This window comes from Leucoraja erinacea, chromosome 7 (genome assembly GCF_028641065.1).
Source record: "Leucoraja erinacea ecotype New England chromosome 7, Leri_hhj_1, whole genome shotgun sequence".
In the NCBI taxonomy this organism is placed as follows: Eukaryota; Metazoa; Chordata; class Chondrichthyes; order Rajiformes; family Rajidae; genus Leucoraja; species Leucoraja erinaceus.
In genome coordinates this window covers 29,964,633-29,986,073 of record NC_073383.1, presented here as the reverse complement: position 1 = coordinate 29,986,073, position 21,441 = coordinate 29,964,633, and the positions used below count along the sequence as shown (strand labels likewise).

Here is a 21,441-nt window from a genome sequence, read left to right as displayed (position 1 = left end):
GAATGAAGGGAAAGAGACAAAGTGCAGAATATAGTTCTGAGCAATGTGGCACATCAGTTACAGAGACAAAGTCTAATGCCCTCATTAAGATTGAGATTTAACCTAGCTTGCACAAGGACTATTCAGAAACCTGATAACAGAGGGGGAGAAGCTGAACTTGGTGGTGCATGCTTTCAAGCCTCTGAATCTTCTGCTTGATTGGCGCAGGGAGAAGAAAGAATGACCACGGTGAGAAAGATCTTTGATTATCTTGGCTGCTTTTCTGAGACAGCGTAAAATGTAGATGGAGTGAGTGGTGGGGAGTCTGATCTATATGATGGACTGAGCTCCATCCACAACTCTCCAATTTATTGCGATCCTGGGCAGAGTTGTTCCCAAACCAAGATGTGGTGCAAACTGACAGTGTGCTGTAGAAGTTAGTAAGAATCATTAGACACATGCTGAATTTTCTCAGCCTCCCCTTAAATATTTTTTTGAAAACACTTATGACGACGATAAATACTACATTCTTGACTAGTCTTGGGTGAGGAGAGGATGTTTCCAGAAGCGTGAAAGTCTAGGACCAGAGGGCACTCCCCTCAGAATAAAAGGATGAACCTTTAGTACAGAGATGAAAGAATTTCTTTAGCGGGTGAATCTGTGGAATTCATTGTCACGGGCAGCTGTGGAGGCCGAGTCTTTGGATATTTTTAAAGCATAGACTGATAGATTGATATGTAAGGGGGTCAAAGGTTACAGGGAAAAGGCAGGAGAATGGGGTTGAGAGGGAAAAATAGTTCCGTTGTGATCGAATTGTGGAGCAAACTCGATGGGCCGAATGGCCTAATTCTGCTTCTATGTCTTATGGTGTAGTCTTGAAGAATACTGACACAATTTAATTGTTCCTAGGCTTAAAATTATTCATGCTAAGCGGACTGGGAAGAAGGAGTCAATTTGCGGTGTGGACAGTAATGGAGACCAGCGGTTATTGGGCACACCCACTCCTGGCCGAAAGAGAAAGCGAAAATGTGGGGATAGTGATGATGACGACGATGATGACGATGACAGCGATGATCAGGGCGATGATGACGATGATGAAGAAGATAAAGATGAAGAAAAGAAGGCAAAGAAAATCGAAATTGCTGAAGATGAGGTAAGTTGACCAGTGCTATTTTGTATTATAATCAAGAGCGTGGATGAAGACTCTAAACCACAAGGGTCCTGAGTTAGTAGCCTTTAGAACAGTTGACTCCGGCATGGAATTGAATTTATGCATGTTTTGCTGCTGATGTAGAATAGCGAAAAATAAAATCTGCAAATGTGCTTGAGATTATTGAGTGTATTTAATGCTACACTTTGATTTCATTTGGTGCAATCGAGCCAGGATCAAAGCGAATAAGATGCAACTTAAATTATTAGTATTATAGCCAGTATAGTCATTGAGATGCAATATTTTAATGCACTTGCTTTAACAATTCTGTACACGATCTCTACCTTACGAATTGGGTCTTAATTTTCCTTAGTTCTGTTTCTGAGATATGCTTGAAATTTCTATGGAAATACAGTTGGTATCTTTCCATAGTCCATGAGGAGGCTCATTTATGGTATCACATGTATAATAGAATTTTGATCAAATGTCCTTTTGAAACACTTTATACATTCAAAATTGTACCATTTATATTAGAGGACATTTTGAAGATTCATCTCAGCTCTTGAATTGTTAAAGGTTTGTGGCGTTTCAATTTAAAAATTATTGTCCATAATGCCCATCTATGTAGGTGATGCATAAAACACATTTAGCCCAAAGCAAATTGTGGCTTGGCCATTTAGCCTAAATTTACATTCACTACTGCGTTGCAAGGCCTGACACATTCTGCTGCTGTGGAGAGAGGAAATCGTGTGGGAATTAGTGCAAGGCAGATTGCAGGCAAATAAAGAATTTCTTTGCAGGCAATAATTGCAACAGATTATCAGTGGTAAGGGGTTCTGCATAATGGTTCCATCAAAGGTGGGAATAGAGTGCAGAGAATTGGGTTGGAAGAAATATCCATCAACCAAGTAAGATGATCTCCAAGAAAGCTTCCATGTCAAGTCAGGCGCTTTACTGCCAAATCAGGTCATAAACCTGCATTAAAAATGTTTTCAGTGCATAAGGCCCATGCCATATCTGTCTTGTTTCTGTAACGCTGTTTGCTTTATCAAAATCGGTTGGCAATGAACCGTACCATAACATCACAATCGTAAACCTAATGATGAAAAGCTTAGAATGACAAATATTAATATTTGGTATTTGTAGGCCAATTAGTTTGATGTGATAATTGATATGGGAAGGCATTGGACATGCTGCATGTTACATTGCTATAAGAAAAGAAAAAGTGGAATGATTTGAAACCCTTTTCTGAAAAAGAAAGCATCCCTTCTGTTTTAATATATCATTTATTTTTTCCTTTTTACTGAGATTTCTATCAATAATTGTGGCGCAGGCATTGATAAATAATGATATTTGATGCTCCTGTGATCTCACATAAATGTGTTGTGGAAAATTTTAAAAATTGTCTTTTTTAGAATTAGAGTTGAATTTGTTCATGATTTTGTACATTTCTCTGATGTCGACACTTAGTACGTTATATTTAGAGTTATTTTTTTTTCTAGGATGATGGGGAACAGTTGACTAGTGTGGAGGAATTGGAGAAACAAATTGAAAAACTGAGCAAGGTAGAAATCTTTTTGCATCCATAATGCAGTTTGGTTCTATTAGCACTTAATATTCTTTTATGTTTATTTTCCTTGTATTTGTACATTGGGATTAATTGCCTTGAGCTCTGTTTTCCATTCTATATTCCATTCTATATCGAACATTTCACAGGAAAAGGAAGAAGCATAAAATCTAGCATCCTGTTAGCTTGTTACTAGATAAATTATAGATTGGTCATGAATTCATTCAAAATAAATTAAATTTTGCACGTTGCAATTGAGAACGAAAATCCGCTCCATGTATCTTCAGTTGCTCTTTTCAATGTAGTTTTCTGGTGATGCATTTTGCATGATACATTTAAATAGCCCGTATCTGAATATATGCTAAAAACAAACATTCATTCTACATTTTTGACATTATAAATATACATGTTCACATTAAAAATGTTTTCATTACACAAATGGGCTATAATGCGATTGATGAAGTAAACCACTATTGTCCTGAAAAGCAAGAAAAGCAAGGCAGTGTGGCTTAATGAGTACTGTCCAGTGGCAGGTGTTGATTGGCAATGGCTATGCTGTTGAAAATCAAGAGCAGATGTTTAGTTTCTTGTTGGAGATGGTTTTTTGCCCAGGATCAGTGTGGAATGAATTTTACTCACTGTGATATTCAGGTCAGGTTGCATGCTGACAGGGCAGCTTTGTTTTCGGTTGCTGGCAAAATAACTTGAACATCTCCCTACTGATCCTATGAGGGAAGGAAGCTCATTGTTGAAAGCTGAAGTTGGTTGGGCCCAGAACATTGCTCTGGACTACTCCTACATTGATGTCCAGGGACTGAATTGAATAACCTCTAAATTAACTACCACAAACTTTTCTTGATTCCCACTTGCTTCAATTTTACCAGGGCTCCCTAATGCCACACTCGGGTTAGTTGCTGTCATGGCATGGCACCACATCATTGGAATTCAACTGATTCTGTACCTGGGCCAAAGCTGTGATGAAGCCTGGGACCAGATGATCTTGGTGAAATCCAAGATGAGCATAATTGAGCTGAGTGGCATAAACTATGGAAGTAGCAATTGTATGTTTACTCTCAACGTACACATTGCTGCAATCTTACTGAAGCTGCAGTCTCTTTCCTCTCCCACCAACAACCCCACATCTGCAAGCTTGGTTGTTTCGGCTTCAGTTTCTCCGGCACCTGTGCATCATCTCTTTCCTATTTGTCACGAGCAATCACTTATTTACCTGCCTTAAGCCCACAGCTTGATCACCGTTTCTTACACACCGTTGCATGTAAACTTCTCTCCTATTGTGTGATCATTCTTGAAACTCAACCCTTTGGTCAGAATTTTAGTCACCATTCCCAAGACCGGCCCCTGCCATTGTTTTCTTTTTTTTTCCTGCCTTTATCTCACCTATTGAAACTCTGTTGTGCTGAAGCTTCCATAGAAATTCAAATTATGAATTCTGATGTCAATGAGTGGATTCTAAAGACCAACTAATCAAGAGAATATATTTAACATTTAATTTGAAGTAGTTTGTGGATATAATTTTGTACTAATAAGAATTCTGCAAATGATCTAGTCCCGTTGTTACAATTCTGTATAATGTGAAATATCGCATGTTTGTTATTTTAAAAAATGTATTTGTAAAGATGGAACTCATTGACGGCAGATATTTTATTTGAATAGCAACAAAGCCAGTACCGTAAGAAGTTGTTTGAGGCCTCCCATTCGTTGCGCGCCATGACATTTGGACAGGATCGCTACAAACGACGCTACTGGGTACTTCCCCATTGTGGTGGTGTATTTGTTGAAGGCATGGAAAGCGCAGAAGGTAAAGTTATAAAAAGTTTCTTATTTTCACTGCGTAACCGTGGGTTTTGAATTGAATCCTTTATTTGTCATTCAGACCTTTCGGTCTGAACGAAATGTCGTTGCCTGCAGCCATACATGTAATAATAAACACCACACAATAAACACAAATTAACATCCACTCCAGTGAGTTCACCAAGCACCTCCTCACTGTGATGGAGGCAAAAGTCTTAGGGTTGCTGTCTCTTCCCTCCTCTTCTCCCTCTACGCTGAGGCGATACCCCACTGGGCGATGGTAAGTCAGTTCCGCGGTTCAAGCTCCGCGGCCTGGGGGTGGTCGAAGCTGCCGCCCTCCAGTCCAGCGGACGCAGTTGTTGCCACGGGAGCTCCGGAAAACAGGCACCAGCCTGTGACCCGCGAGCTCCCGACGATGTCGTCCACTGGCCCGCGGCCGAGCCCCGATTCAGGTCGCCGCCGCCAGAACGCCGCCTCAGCCACCAGAGCACCGCCTCAGCCCCGCACCGGGCCGCCCCCACGGGAGCGCCTTCCAGCCGGGAGCCGGGCCGCCCACACGGGAGCGCCTTCCAGCCCCGCACTGGGCCGCCCACACGGGAGCGCCTTCCAGCCCACACGGGAGCGCCTCAGCGCCTTCCAGCCCCGCACTGGGCTGCCCACACGGGAGCGCCTCAGCCCCGCACCGGGCCGCCCACACGGGAGCGTCTCAGCCCCGCACCGGGCCGCCCACATGGGAACACCATCCAGCCGGGAGCCGGGCTGCCCACACGGGAGTGTCTCAGCCCCGCGCCGTCCACCCTCACCGGAGCGCCGAGTCGTGCCGCTGCCCGAACGCCGCCGCAGCTCGAAGACGGCCAGCCTCGCGTTGGTAAGTCCTGGCTGGCTCTACTCCGGATCCCAACACCCAACGCATCACCGGCTCCACGCTCCCCTCCATTGAGTCTGTCCAAAGCAAGCGCTGTCTGCGGAGGGCGCTCAGCATCGCCAAGGACTGCTCTCACCCCAACCATGGACTGTTTACCCTCCTACCATCTGGGAGGCGCTACAGGTCTCTCCGTTGCCGACCAGGTTCACTTGCACCTCCTTCCAACCTCATTATACTGTATCCGCTAAATGTTCCAGGTGTGGACTCTGACAATGACAATTATATCTGAATCGAGACGAGGTCGGTCGCCTAGGCCCCCAGCTCTCGGCATTAGGCTTTTTGCTGAACACCTTTACTTATCTACTGTATCCGCCCAGGGCCTACGGCGAGACCCAGCCTAGACTCGGTTCTTTTCTAAACACCTTTACTTACCGCTTAGGCCGTGATCTGCCTAAACTAACTACTGACCGCTTTTCCCATACTGACCTGGTCCTGCTGCCTCCATTGTCAGTGAGGCGAAACGCAAATTGGGGCAACAGAACCTCATATTTCGCTTGGGCAACTTACAGCTCAGCAGTATGAGTGTTGATTTCTCTAACTTCAAGTAACCCTTGTTTTCCCTCTCTCTCCATCCCTCCCCCACCTTAATTCTCTGATTTTGTTTCATTGTCCGCCTGCTTAATTTTGCAGTTTGGATGCCTCGTGGTCACCTTCCCCTTAGCCAACAATGAACCTTTCTACATTTCTTTGATCATCGTCTGCTTTGACCTGTCATTTTCACACCCTTCCCTTCCATATCTCTCGTTTCCCTCTTCCCTGACTCTTCATCTGAAGAAGGGTCTCGATCCAAAACATCACACAGCCCTTCTCTCCAGAGATGCTGCTTGTCCTGCTGAGTTATTCCAGCATTTTGTGTCTATCTTCTCTCTTAAAAGTAATTTATTGTTGCTGTGTCTGCACTTGTAAATGCACTTATTACAATCAATCTAAGATGATAAATTAAGGAAACCTCAGTAACTTCCTTTCCAAATTTCCAGGCCTTGCATTTCAGGAAGGACATTTGTTAACTAGGCTTTAGTTGTTGTAGCTGAAGGGAAATATTGACAAAAAACAAGAATAAATTGTATTCCTTTTGTCAGATCTAGTCCACTGGGACCTGCATATGATACGTTAGTTTGTAACCTTGTGCAAGAAGTGGCAACACCTTACCATCATATTTGAAATACAGGTCAAAATATGCATTGGTTTTATTCTATTTTCTAAAAGCTTTACTAAAATGATAATTGACTTGCATTCATTTAACTCTTGCAAACAGATATGAAGTGTCACTTCTTCATCCAACCCTTAATGTGCAGGTATAGAAAATGCTGAGGAATTCTTTCTTTTATTAAGGTGATACGTGTTCATACTTCCAAATTGTATTGTAAATTGGACTTTATTATATTACACAATCTATGCCAAGTTGTTGGTGACAGTCTTGTGTAATAAAAGATGTGTTTGTGTTGTGGTGTCAGCATGTTTTGATACATATTCTTTGTTGAGATACTGGGTTCAAGGTTCGTATCCACAGCTCCCAGTTATCAAGTGTCAATACAGATTTGATGCCACAACACCCATTTTGGAATTCAGTGCACCAATTAATGCATTTTTTTTTAAACTACACACAGTTGAATAACATACAACAGGAAAATCATGTCTACTAGAATTATTTAAAGAAAGGGATTCTCAATAACAAGAGGAAACCCACACGTTCACAGGAAGAGTATGCAATTTCCAGACATGCAGCTCCCAAGATCAGGATCCAACCCAGGTCTTTGGCTATGTGAGGCAGCAGCTCTACCACCAAAGTCACTGTGCCTCCCTAGATCCTGGTCTTCTGTATATTGGGAATTAAAGCACATCAGTTTAAACAGAACTGCAAAAAATCCAGAATGGCAACATACCTTTCCACACAAAAATGTTTGATAGACAGGACATTAAGGCATTTTGGATTTATCATTAAATTTTCATTTCTATTTTATTGTTCACTAACAGAAAAAAACCATATGACTTTTATCATTTTTAAGTTTGTGGTTTTGAAATTAGTTCAAGTTGCTTGCAAATTGGAAACATATGGATAACTGATAAAAAAAGATTTGTTCCTATCTTTTGTTGTAATGCAATATTCTCGCTAGATTTTGAACCAACCATTATCCAATAAAATAACAATCGATTTCTGTAGATAGTCCCTTTTGGTTGGAGGTGAGAGGGGAGAAATGTAATAGAAACCTTAACAACATTTTCACACACAGGCTGGTGGGTATATGGAACGAGCTGCCAGAGGAGGTAGATGAGACAGATACTATAGCAACATTTAAAATACACAAAGTGCTGGAGTAACTCAGTGGGTCCATCAGCATCTCTAGAGAACGTGAATAGCTGACATTTTCAGTCGGGACCCTCCTTCAGACCACTTGTCTGTATCACCCAGTTTCCACAATTAGCTCTTTTTATATTCCCTGCCTTCAAATTATACAATACAATACACTAATACTTTATTAGCCAAGTATGTTTTGCAACATACGAGGAATTTCATTTGCCAAGTCAGTCATACAAATAAAAAGCAACAGAACACACAAAATACATTTTAACATAAACATCCACCACAGTGACTCCTCCACATTCCTCACTGTGATGGAAGGCGAAAAAAAAGTTCAATCTCCTCCCTTCTTTGTTCTCCCGCGGTGGGGGGCCACGAGCCTTCCACTGTCGGGACGATCTTACCCCTGTAGCTGGCGGCGTTCGGGCCATCCACGTCGGGGCGATCACTCCTGCATCGGGGGGGTGGGGGGGGATCTCAGCCGAGCGATTGGACCCGGGTTGGGGCTTGTCGAAACTTCCGCGACGTTGGATTCCCGACATCCACGGTCTCTCCCGAGACTGCGAGCTCTTGATGGCAAAGTCCGCAGGCCACGGTTGGAGCGATCCCAGGCAAGAGATCAGCTCCGATGGTAGGTCCATGCCCTGCGGTGGGGCTCAAAGGCAGTCCCGAGGAGGCCTCAACCGGAGAGATGACCCGGAAACCAATCTCATCTCCGGCAGGGAAAGAGATAGAAAAAAAAAGTTTCCCCCGACCCCCTTCATGACAATGTTACTGTTAGTTTACATTTATGCGTCATTCGCTTATCACAATCCTTCAGTTTGCTCCTTGAAAATGTAAGTTGGAAATAATATGTCCATTCTAAAGAAAAACTGGATATCAAGGGACAATGTTGTTTCAAATAGAACTGAGCTATTTTACTACATTTAAATAGTTAATGTATCTATGTTGAATTTTAAGTACAACTTTTTTTTTTCAGGTTCTGAGGAGATGATAAAAGAGAGAGAAAAATTGAAAAATGCTGACAGTTTGCAGATTAAAGAAGAGCCACCGGAGCCACCTGAAGAGAAATTAAGCCGCTCTTGTTCAGCAACTAACTGTGATGATTTATGCAAAAATGATTCAAAAGAGAGAAGTAGCACGAACTTGTTCTTACAAAAGCCAGGTTCTTTTTCTAAACTGAGTAAGCTGTTAGAGGTAGCAAAAATGCCTCCCGAATCGGATTTTGTGACTCAGAAACAAAATGTGAACCAAATAAATGCAACACCAACGTCATCTCCGAGTCATTGTGTCTCACAGAACTCCATCTCAAATTCCCAGCTTACTATTCGATCCAGCAACGTGGAAAAGATAGACTCATGCGCAAACTTATTTAACCCACTGATAGCTGGCACAGGGAAACTCTACAACTCTCCTTTACTCCAAAATGACCAGTTGCTGAAAGTACTTACAGAGAAAGGTGGACAGTGGTTCAGTCTCTTACCAAGAATGCCTTGTGATGAATCTTCCATCACCTGCTCAAATATGCCTCCAACCTCCTTGCAACAAATGGCACAATCGCAACTTAATTCCCAGTCTTCGTCCTCATCTCTTTTGGGTTCGGGATCTCTCCAGAATCCACTGGGACTCAATCCATTTGCATTATCAGCACTACAGGTGTGTAGTTTATCTTTATTTATATAGTTAGTATCTTAAATTGATTAATTATAGAATCAAAATCTTGTTTTTCCAATGTCAGTTATTTCTCCTTCAGAGTTGAGGATCTTGTTGTTCTTAAAATGCACGGGTATTGTCCATTTTTCTTGCTCTGTGCCCCTAAATGTAATAGAAACATAGAAAATAGGTGCAGGAGTAGGCCATTCGGCCCTTCGAGCCTGCACCGCCATTCAATATGATCATGGCTGATCATCCAACTCAGTATCCTGTACCTAATGTATGATTTTTGGTGAGATCCTCTATTTTGGAAATTATCAATATTCTCTGTTAGATGAACTGGGAAATGTTCATACAAAATAAATTTGCTTGTGACCGTTAGCATCAGCATTTGAAATAGTATCACCCATCACACCCATCACTAATATTCTCCTCTATGTGTTTGGATAACACTGAAGTAAGTGGAGCCAAATGTTTTGTTCAAAGCAGTTATTGCCCAAACCGCGCCAACTCATTTAGTTCTATAGGCAATGCACAGATTTCTTTCTTTTGTTTCTGGCTAAGTAATTCAAACCTAGTCCCTGTACTTCCCTGATTTTTTGTTACCATTTTCTGAAGTTCATCATTTAGAATTAAAAGGAAATTTATGTTAATTTAGTTTATTAATATATCACCATGCTCCATCACTAGGCTAATAATTACAGAGCATCATAGCATGAAATAGTAATTTTGCATATTATATGTGCTGCATTTCTAAAAAATGTCATGAATTATTCCAAGAAAGATGCATCTTAATCATAAAAAAATGACTCTTAAAATGTTACACATTTAAAAAAATATATAGAAAAAGTTACATGGGATTATTACTTAGCAGTATGCGGGTTAAAAACCATAGATGCTGGAAATCTAAATCAAAGCCGTATTAAGCAGCTCAGATTACAAAAATGGAGCGAGAAACAGTTTCCCTACTTTTTTTTATAACTCTGCGAGCAACACTCTGCAGTTGAAAGCTATTCCCTCAACTACAATATTCTTTTATTCCTTGCCTCCCAAATCCGTATATTTCACACAATTCCATAGTGGAAGCATTCTATCCATTGGGTTCCTACATGCTACACCATTGGAATATTCCTAATTTTAAAACAAGGAATCCTTTCTCACTGCGACCAAAATAAATTTTGCAATATTCACAATCGTGTCTATGATGATTCCCTTTCAAGTGCATCCATTCATTTAATTTAATTTGCAAATGCCATCATATGTTACTAAAAATGCCATTCATATAAATTTACTTAGCCAATACTTAATTCCTTCATGAAGTCAACCAAAATTATATTTTTATGCTTCTTGTCTTTCAGTTCTTTCAACAGACAAAATAAAATGAGCATATAAATTAACGTAAATGGATTTTTAGCTCACATGTTAGTGATTGTTGGTATTTTGTACCAATTGCTCATTATTTTCCCTGTCCTCAGATTGCTATGTTGATTCCTGATGCCTCTAAATTCGTGTTCATGTGTTTGATTCCTATTAAGGACTGCACTGTCATGGAGGTTTACAGCACAGAAACAGGCCTTCGGCCTACTGTTGGCATACTGGGCTAATCCCATTTACCTGTATTTGGCCCATTGCCTGCTAAAAACATTTGTTTCCATACATCTGTCCAAATATTTTTATTAAGTCGTTGTTATATCCACTTCTTTAGCTTACTCTGGCAGTTCAATCCAGACACAGACTTCCCTCTGAGTGAAAATATTGTTCCTGAGATCCCTCTTAAATCTTTTTCCTCTCAACTTAAGCCTATGCCCTCTAGCTTTTGAATCCTCTACCTTGGGAGGGAAAAAGACATAAGTTCACTTTATCCATGTCCCTCATGATTTTGTATACCGCAACAAGATCGCCTCCTCAGCCTCCTGTGCTTTATAGAAAAAGGTCACAAACTCTGTCAATAACGTGTCATCAAATCCAAGTAATATCCTGTTGAATCTCTTCTGCATTCTTTCCAATTTGAACGTTCATTTTATAACAGGTGGCACAGTGATGAAGCTGGTAGAGTTGCTGCCTCACAGCACCATTGATCCTACCTTCTGGTGCTATGTATGTGGAGTCTGCAAGTTCTCCCTGAGACTGTGTGGGTTTCCTCCGGGTCCATGAGTTTCCTCCCACATCCCAAAGATGTGTGGGTTTGTACATTAATTGGCCTCTGTAAAAAGCCTCTAGTGTTCAGGGAGTGTATAGAACTAACGTGTGAATGGGCGATTGATGGTTGACGTGCACTCGTGAGGCCAAAGGGCATGTTTCCATGCTGTATCTCTAAACTAAACTGGTTTTGGGAATTAGCAATCTGAATGACTGGCAAAATTACAAAAGATCAGGAGAGTGTGAATTGGGATTAAAGGTTAAAGTTATTTAGACTAGCAGGAGCTGAAATATGTACAACAATGTACGGGAAGAAGCTAACATACATGCAGATTGTATTTATCAGTGACAAAAAACTAATTTGGACAAATAAGATTGCCATTTATGCAATGGAAAATTAATGGGATAGAGGTTCACTGAGATCCAGGATACATGCTCCCAAATTATTAAAAAAGTGGAGTTGTACCTTAAAGGACTCAGGAACAACTTCTTCCCCTGTGAACAGTCTTCCATAACATAGGACCAGCTGATTTCCCCCCTCTGCCTCATTGTGGACATTGGAATATGTCTATGGAACTGGTGTGCTACAATGATGAGAACAATAGACTATGGGGGTGCAGGAGTAGGCCATTCGGCCCTTCGAGCCAGGACCGCCATTCACTGTGATCATGGCTGATCATCCACAATCAGTACCCCGTTCCTGCCTTATCCCCATATGAATGTATGAATAAGTTTATTGGGCAAGTATTCACATACAAGGAATTTGCCTTGGTGCTCCATCCACAAGTGACAACATGACATACAGTGACAGTTAGGAATATCACATATAACACAAATAATAAAACATTAGTGATTAAGCATGTGAATCAAATAAAATACCAGAGCAAAAGGAGGCTACAGATTTTTGGTTATTGAGTAGAGCTACTACTTGGGGAAAAAAACTGTTATTATGTCTGGCTGCGGCAGCTATGACAGTCCGGGGTCGCCTTCCAGAGGGAAGTGATTCAAAGAGTTTGTGGCCAGGGTGAGAGGGGTCAGAGATGATCTTACCCGCTCGCTTCCTGGCCCTAGTACAAGTGTACAGTTGAGGGGATAGCAGCTGCAATAAGACAGAGCAGTGATAGAGGGCACTCAGTCCTCTTCCGAGTCCGGAAACAAGTTGAGAGAGTTAACAAGTTCCAGGAAAGCGTTCCATGTATCTAGGAATGTCATGGTAGAGCCTTTGAGAGAGAACCTAAGTTTTTCAAGCTTTAAATTGTAGAGCACCTCTTTGATCCAGCGGGCGTGTGTCGGGGGACAGGTAAGCCTCCAGTCTATTGTGCCTTTTTGACTGTGGAGTTGATGGTAGCCCCCCACTTCAGGTCCTTGGGGATGATGGTTCTCAGGAACTTAAAAGACTCCACAGATGTGACTCTGGTGTTGTTGATGGTGAGTGGGGTGAGGGGAGGGGGAGCTCTCCTAAAGTCTACAATCAATTCCACTGTCTTAAGAGCAATGAGCTCCAGGTTGTTGCGATGGCACCAGGATGCCAGCTGTGTCACTTCCTGTCTGGAGGCAGATTCTTCCCCATCCTGGATCAGTCCAATCACGTGTCGTCCGCAAACTTGAGAGGTTTGACAGAAGAATCAGTGAAGGTGCAGTCATTGGTGTAGAGAGAAGGGGTGGGGTGAGTACGCAGCCTTGTGGTGCTCCTATGCTGAGGGTTTGCGGGTTCGAGATGTGCATTCCCAGCCTCACATGCTGCTTCCTGTCTATCAGGAAGCTGGTGATCCACCGACAGAGGGGTTCAGGCACAGTCAACTCGGACAGTTTGGAGTGTAATAGCTCTGGCACAATGGTGTTGAATGCAGAGCTAAAATCAACAAACAAAATCCTTGCATAGGTCCCCTGGCGGTCTAGGTGCTGGAGGATGAAGTGCAGGTCCAGGTTGACTGCGTCATCCACAGATCTATTGGCCCGATATGGAAACTGCAGGGTCTAGCAGGGGGGTTCATGATATTTTTCAGCTTGGCCAGTACAAGCCTTTCAAGGGTCTTCATGACTACAGAGGTCAGTGCGACTGTAGTCATTAAGACCAGTAATCCTTGCCTTTTTGGGTACAGGGACAATAGTGGAGACTTTGAAGCAGGCAGGGACAGTACAGGTTTGCAGGGACTGTTGAAAATGTCTGTGTAGACCGGTTTGTTCGGCACAGAGCTTGAGGGTAGAGGGGGAAATATTGTCTGGTCCTGGAGATTTCCGTTTTTTCTGTCTTCTGAACAGCCTCTCTATTTTATTGTTGACTAGTCCAAGTGGGACTTAGAAACATAGAAACATAGAAATTAGGTGCAGGAGTAGGCCATTCGGCCCTTCGAGCCTGCACCGCCATTCAATATGATCATGGCTGATCATCCAACTCAGTATCCCGTACCTGCCTTCTCTCCATAACCCCTGATCCCCTTAAATATAGCCAATGAAGTGGCCTCAACTACTCTCTGAGGCCAACTCCCTCTTAAATATAGCCAATGAAGTGGCCTCAACTACCCTCTGGGCGGGGGGGGGGGGGCCTGTGTGAAAAAAGTTCACACACACTCAAAGGATTTCCCCTTTATCCTTAAGCTGTGACCCCTTGTCCTGGACTTCCCTAACACGGGACAATCTTCCTGCAACCTGTCACCCCTTGATTTTGTAAGTTTCTATAAGATCCCCTCTCAATTATTCATTTCTAGCTCCACACTTTTTGGGTCCCGCATCCTCAACGCGTGGTTGCCTTATGTGGCCACACACACATAGCCCCCAACTCACTAACCTCGGCCTAATTATATGAGATTCAGGGACCCCCCCCCCCGCCTTATCCACGCAGATAGCCCCCAACTCGCAGGCTCGGCTAAAGGAGAGGGAGGGAAGTAGAGAGAGAGGGCAGAGGGCAGAGACAGAGAGAGGGCAGAAAGAGAGAGAGGGCAGCGACAGAGGCAGAGAGGGGGCAGAGACAGGCAGAGAGAGGGCAGTGAGGGAGGGGGCACCATTCCACCACTCACCCATAGGTCGCAATACTCACCACTCCCTAGAGAGAGGGGGGGGGGGGGGGGGGGAGAGAGGGAGGACCCGAGCCGAAGACCAAGGACCCGAGAGCTCAGTCGCTCCAGTATGGGGCCCGGCTTGCTTGTTTTTTCTGCGTCTTTGGGGGGGGGGGGTGATGTCACTCGCAGCGCGTGGAAGAACGGCGCGCGGAGCAGACCCTTGTGACATCAGCGAAAGGCACTCGTTTTTAAATTCAAAGTTTTGTCATATTTTTAAACATTTTCAGTAATGTCGAGAAATAAAGCATGAAATTTTCAGATAAGTAGATTTTGGACTCGACAGGAAAAATGTCAACCGGAATATGTAAAATTTTTATAGTTATCATGTAGATTTTTCGCGAAGATGTAATAACACACAAAGACACACACACATCCAAGATCAAACCAAGTGGGACCCGTTGGGTCCCTGTCACACGGGAGGCGTGGTCCCTCAACGCAACCCGGAGGGGGTGGGTTGTGCAGCACGGAGGGGGTGGGTGGTGGACGCAGCCACAATCTTTTTGCAGCCAGGCTGTAATTGGGTCATTCATTCATTCATTCATTCTTACCCCTTATTCCTAAACTGTGGCTCCTGGTTTTGGACTCTCCCAACATCGAGAATATGTTTCCTGCCTCTAGCGTGTCCAAACCCTTAATAATCTTATATGTTTCAATAAGATCCCCTCTCAATCTTCTAAATTCCAGAGTATACAAGCCCAGCCGCTCCATTCTATCAACATATGACAGTCTCGCCATCCAAGGAATTAACCTCTTGAACCAACGCTGCACTCCCTCAATAGCAAGAACGATAGTCTGCACTCAGTATCTTCCCCTTTGCTCTGCTTATTGTACTTGCGTTTGACTTGATTGTATTGATGTATAATATTATCTTATCTGATTGAATAGCATACAAACCATACCTTTTTACATACTTCAGTACACATGCCAATAACATACCTAAAGCTACTCAATTCAATTACTGATGAAGTCCAATGATTTTTAGTGTATGTGCAAACTTACTAATCATGCCTTGTACTTTCTCATCCAAATCACTAACATAGATGAAAAAAGCAGTGGGTCCAGCACTGATTCCAGAGACCTCAGTCTGAAAAATCACCTTCCACCATCACCCTCTGCTTTTTAGCATTAAGATATTACGTATTAAATTAGCTAGCTCTCCCTGAAAGCGATCTATGCAGAACCTTATTCAAGGCCTTGCTGAAGTCCATATTGACTACATCTACCTTCATCAATCTTCTTGGTTACTTCTTAAAAAAAACAATCAAGTTAATGGGACACAACCTCCCATGCAAAGTTGTGCTGTTCATCCCTAATCAACTCATGTCTTCCCAGATGTATGTACATCTTATCCCTCGGAATCCTCTCCATCCTCTCCAACTTACCTACCACAGATGTTAGGTTTATTGGTCAATAGTTTAAGATTTCTTTAGTGCAGACCTTTTTGAGTGACGGGTAAATATTAGCCACACTCCAATCTTCTGGCAGCTCACTCATAGCTCATGATGTTGTATCTATCTCAGCAAGGCTCTAGTAATTTCCTCACTAGCTTTCTACAGTGTTCTTCGATAATACCTGATCACGCCCCTGCGATTTATCTACTTTAACTGAACTACCTCTACTGTAATGTGAACCAACTCAAAGACATCCCTATTAACTTTCCGAAGTTCCCTAGATGTGTCTTTCTCCACAGCAAAAACAGAGGAGTCATCAATCCCCTGCAGCTCCATACATGGATGTCCAATTTGGTCTATGAGGAGCCCTGTTCTCTCCATAGTTATTATTTTTCCTTTAATATACATAAAATCTTTTTGGATTCTCCTTAATGTTAGAAAAGGAGTAGGCCTTTCAGCCCTTCGAGTCAGATCATCTAAAATCAGTACCCCGTTCCTGCTTTTTCCCCATATCCCTTGATTCCTTTAGCCCTAAGAGCTAAGTGTAACTCTCGAAAACATTCAGTGAATTGACCGCCACTGCCTTCTGTGGCAGAGAATTCCACAGATTTAAAACTCTCTGGGTGAAGAGGCTTTTCCTCATCTCAGTCCTTAATGGCCTACCCCTTATTCTTAAACTGTGACCACTGGTTCTGGATTCCCCCAACATCGGGAACAATTTTCTTGCATCTAGCCTGTCCAATCCTTTAAGAATTTTATATGTTTCTATAAGATCCCCTCTCATCATTCTAAATTCCAGTGCATACAAGTCCAGTCGACCCATTCTTTCATTATATGTTCCCTGCCAAAGCTCTCGTGTCCCTTGTTTGCCCTCCTGATTTTTTTTTCTTGTATACCCATGGATCACCTATACTCCTCCAGCGATTCACTTAATCCCAGCTGCTTGTATCTGACCAGAGTTGTAATCTCTCTCATCATCAAAATATTCTCTACTCATGCCAGCCCTAACCTTCACTCTAACAGGCCATTCAGCTCTCACTATCTCACTTTTAAAAGCCCCCCCCCTGAACCCTACTCCAGTCAACTTTTGCAAGTTCCTCTATAATGCTGCCAAAATTCACCTCGCCCCAATTTAAAACTTTAACTTGAAACTCCTATTTCTAACAATCACTGCTTAATACTGATGCTTTACCTGTCTCATATTAAGCTTGTTATTCACTCTACAACATCAAAACTGCCAGCATAGATTTTCATATTTTGCTGTGGATGTGAGTTTGATTAATTGATCAAATCAGTCCATCTGCGTGTGAGTGAGCTCAAGGAACTACGCCAAAATGGTACGCAATAGCACAAACATTTTTGCACCACCTTTCTCCCGTGGTCGTTTGTATAAAGTTTCGTTCAGATTGATGTTATATTTCACGTTATTGACATTTAAACGTTTTAAAAGAAACACTTTGAGAAGAATAACCATGACTGTGCTGTGAGAGTTTTCTGACTTTTGCAGCTGTGACATCACAATGGCATCTCATAGTCCTCCAATCACAATGGCATCTAATTTACATACATTGCTGTGAACATTCCGGCACCCAACAATGACATCACAATAGGATCTCAAATGCCACTCGCCTTACCTTTGGCCCGTGGTCGGTCGTGTCAAGTTTGATGTTATATTTCACAAGTTATTGATATTTAAAAGTTGGATCGGGGATTTTGGCAGTTAGAAGCTATGGCGTCACAAGGGGATCGCATTTGCATAAGCTGCCAATGACATCACAATGGGATAAGTGTGTGATTAGAGTGGTGGGGGGTTAGTGTGTGTGGGGGGGGGGGGGGTTAGTGTGTGTGTGGAGAGGGGTTAGTGTGTGGGGTATGGGGAAGGGGTTAGTGTATGGGTTAGTGGGGGGGTTAGTGTGTGTGGGGGGGTTAGTGTTTGGGTGGGGGGGGGATTAGTGTGTGGGGGGAGTTAGTGTGTGGGGGGTTAGTGTGTGTGGGGGGATAGTGTGCGTGTGGGGAGGAGTTAGTGTGTGTGAGGGAGGGTTTAGTGTGTGTGGGGGGTAGCATGTGTGAGGGGGGTTAGTGTGTATGGGAGGGGTTAATGTGTGGAGGGGTAGTTTGTGTGGGGGGGTGGGGGGGGGGGGGGGGTTAGTGTGTGGGGGGGAGGGGGTAGTGTGTGGGGGGGGGGGGTAGTGTAGTGTGGGGGGGGGGGGGGGTGTGTGTGGGGGGGGGGGGGGTAGTGTGGTGTGGGGGGGGGGGGGGTAGCGTGGGGGGTTAGTGTGTGTGGGGGGGGGGGGGGGTGGTATTGTGTGGGGGGTTTGGAATAGGGAGAGGTTTCATTTCCAGAACTTTTCTTGTAGGGGGGGTGGAATGGGGTGGTGGGTGGTGATAGGGGTTTTCACGTGGTAAGAATTGATTGGCGTCTTACAAAAAAAAGATTCCAGAACTTTCCTCCAACGCCGCCGCCCCCAGGTGAGTGGTGGATAATTGCGTTGGGGGAACGCGGCCCAACGGGTCCCACTTGGGCTAGTGATATATAAAATTAATTCAAAGATGAACAGTTTTTTAAATAAAAAACAGTTACAGCTGTGTAAAAGCTTGTGAAGCTAATATTTTTACATTCGGCTGCCGCTGATGATGGCTGCCACGGTATACTGCTCCTTGCTGTTTTATATGTGTTTATTTGTTTATGTCGTCTGTGAAAACCTCACAAAGATCTCTTTCATGAGAGAGGTACTCATTAACATCAGATATACAGTACCTCCAAACATCGATCCGGATTTCTCTCACTCACTGGATTATTTGGGCATACTCGTCGGCGGAGCTGTGGTTGTGTTCAAGGTCTTGAGATGGAGGAGGACCTGTGGGAAGCACTCTGGAGCACTCACCCGACTCCGGCGACGAAGATTGCGCACACCGCTCCTGAGTATATTCTTGACAAATCTACTTTCTCTCAAAAATAAAGTAGGCGAACTGCAACTCCTGTGCCAAACAAACAAGGACTTCTCTCGAGCCGCTGCACTGTGCTTCATCAAGACCTGGCTCTGTGAGTCGACCTCAGACAATGCGCTGCAACTGGCTGGCTTTCAACTACACCGAGCGGACCACGAAACAGCGGCAGCGGGGAAATTAAGAGGCGGTGAAATATGCTACTATACTAACCAATAATAAAAGCTCTGGACAAGCTAGATGCAGGAAAAATGTTCCCAATGTTGGGCGAGCCCAGAACCAGGGGCCACAGTCTTAGAATAAGGGGGAAGATATTTAAGACTGGTGAGAACAAACTTTTTCACCCAGAGAGTTGTGAATTTGTGGAATTCGCTGCCACAGAGGGCAGTGGAGGCCAAGTCACTGGATGGATTTAAGAGAGAGTTAGATAGAGCTCTAGGGGCTAGTGGAATCAAGGGATATGGGGAGAAGGCAGGCACGGGTTATTGATTGGGGACAATCTACCATGATCACAATGAATGTCAGTGCTGGCTCAAAGGGCCGAATGGTCTCCTCCTGCACCTATTTTGCATGTGCAGGACTGACGCAGCGACATCACGGTCTAACTTCTGTTCTCCCAATCTAGAATCATTCTATATAAACTGCAAACCCTTTTATTCTCCGAGGGAATTTACCTCCTTTATTCTCGCTGGAGTTTACATCCTCCCCCAATCGTGCGTACGTGAGGCGCAAACACAACTCGCTGACCAGGTAATGAGGGTAGAGAGTGACTTCCTGGACTCCATGGTCATTGTTTTGGGGGACTTTAACAAAGTTAACCTCAGCCGAGACCTTCCAAAGTACAGACTTCATGTTACCTGCCCCACCAGAGGGGAGAGAACACTCGATCACTGTTACACGCCAATCAAGAACGCATATTGCTCTGTTCCCCGAGTGGCTCTGGGTCTCTCTGATCATTGGCTAGTTCACCTTATTCCAACCTACAGGCAGAAACTAAAATCTGCCAAGCCTGTGCTCAGAACAATGAAAAGGTGGACAAGCGAGGGCATTGAGAACCTACAGTCCTGGTTTGACTGCACTGACTGAAATGTGTTCAGGGAAGCAACCACAAGCCTCGATGAATATACAGACACTGTGACATCATATGTCAGCTTTTGTGAGGACAGTTGCATTCCCACTAGGACCCGGATCTGGTTCAACAACGACAATCCCTGATTTACAGCAGAGCTCAGCCAGTCTAAAGATGAGGCCTACAGGAGCGGGGATGCAGACCTCTACTGGCAGGCCAAGTACAAGCTGAGAAGAGGAATCAGAGCTGCCAAGGAAAGGTACTCTGAGAAGTTGAAGAGCAAGTTCTCAGCTAGTATCTCCTCTTCAGTTTGGAAGGGCTTGCAAGAAATCACCAGCTACAAGAGGAAAGCCCACCCCCCTGCTCCTTGGACAATCGTCAGCTGACCAACAACCTAAACGAGTTCTACTGCAGGTTTGATAAACAGAAACTTAACCCTGGTACCCCCTCCCCAACCAACACTTCACACCTACTCACAGCCTGACCCCAGTCTGCAAAGACTGGACCCTTCCCCACCCACTCCTCCCCAACCACCACTTCACATCTACTTGCAGCCTGACTCCTGTCTGCAAATACTGGGCCCTTTCCCACCCACCCCTCTCCAATCGCCACTTAACACCCACTTACAGCCTGACTCTAGTCTGCAAAGACTGGACCATCATCCACTACCCACCCCCTCCTTGCTGCCAAACATCAGTTTGGCCACTTTTTCATAATCACCAATAAAAATAAAGGAGGTGGAGAGGCTGTTCTGAAGACAGAAAAGCCGGAAATCTCCAGGAAATCTCCAAATATTTCCTCCTCAAGCTCTGTGCCGAACAACTGGCACCGGTCTACACAGACATTTTCAACCAGTCCCTGCAAACCTGTACTGTCCCTACCAGCTTCAAAGTCTCCACTATTGTCCCCGAAAAGACAAAAAGACAAGGATTACTGGTTTTATGACCACAGGCCTGTCACACTGACCTCTGTAGTCATGAAGACCCTTGAAAGACGTGCTGGCCAAGCTGAAAAATATCATGAAACCCCTGCTGGACTCTCTGCAGTGTGCATACCGGGCCAATAGATCGGTGGATTGATGCAGTCAACCTAGGCCTGCACTTCATCCTCCAGTATTTAGACCACCGGCGGGCCTATGCAAGGAGTTTTTTTTTAATTTTAGCTCTGCATTCAACACCATTGTGCCAGAGCTACTACACTCCAAACTTTCCAAGTTGACTGTGCCTGAACCCCTCTGTCAGTGGATCACCAGCTACCTGACAGACAGGAAGCAGCATGTGAGGCTGGGAAAGCACATCTCGGACCAACAAAGGAACGCCGCAAGGCTGCGTATTCTCTCCCCTCCTTTACTCTCTCTACAACAACGACTGCACCTCCACAGACTCCACTGTCAAGCTTCACAAGTTTGCGAGCGACACAACCCTGATTGGACTGTTTCAGGATGGGGAGGAA

General features: G+C 44.0%; 1 protein-coding gene across 1 annotated transcript in view; it reads left to right on the top strand.

The window, feature by feature from the left end:
* The window catches only part of baz2ba (bromodomain adjacent to zinc finger domain, 2Ba), a 153,465-nt gene that overhangs the window by 108,013 nt on the left and 24,011 nt on the right, over positions 1 to 21,441 (top strand). The window contains 4 exon segments of the mRNA XM_055638807.1: positions 889 to 1,132; positions 2,632 to 2,694; positions 4,371 to 4,515; positions 8,712 to 9,388. Of these exon segments, the coding sequence (XP_055494782.1) occupies positions 889 to 1,132; positions 2,632 to 2,694; positions 4,371 to 4,515; positions 8,712 to 9,388 (1,129 nt within the window).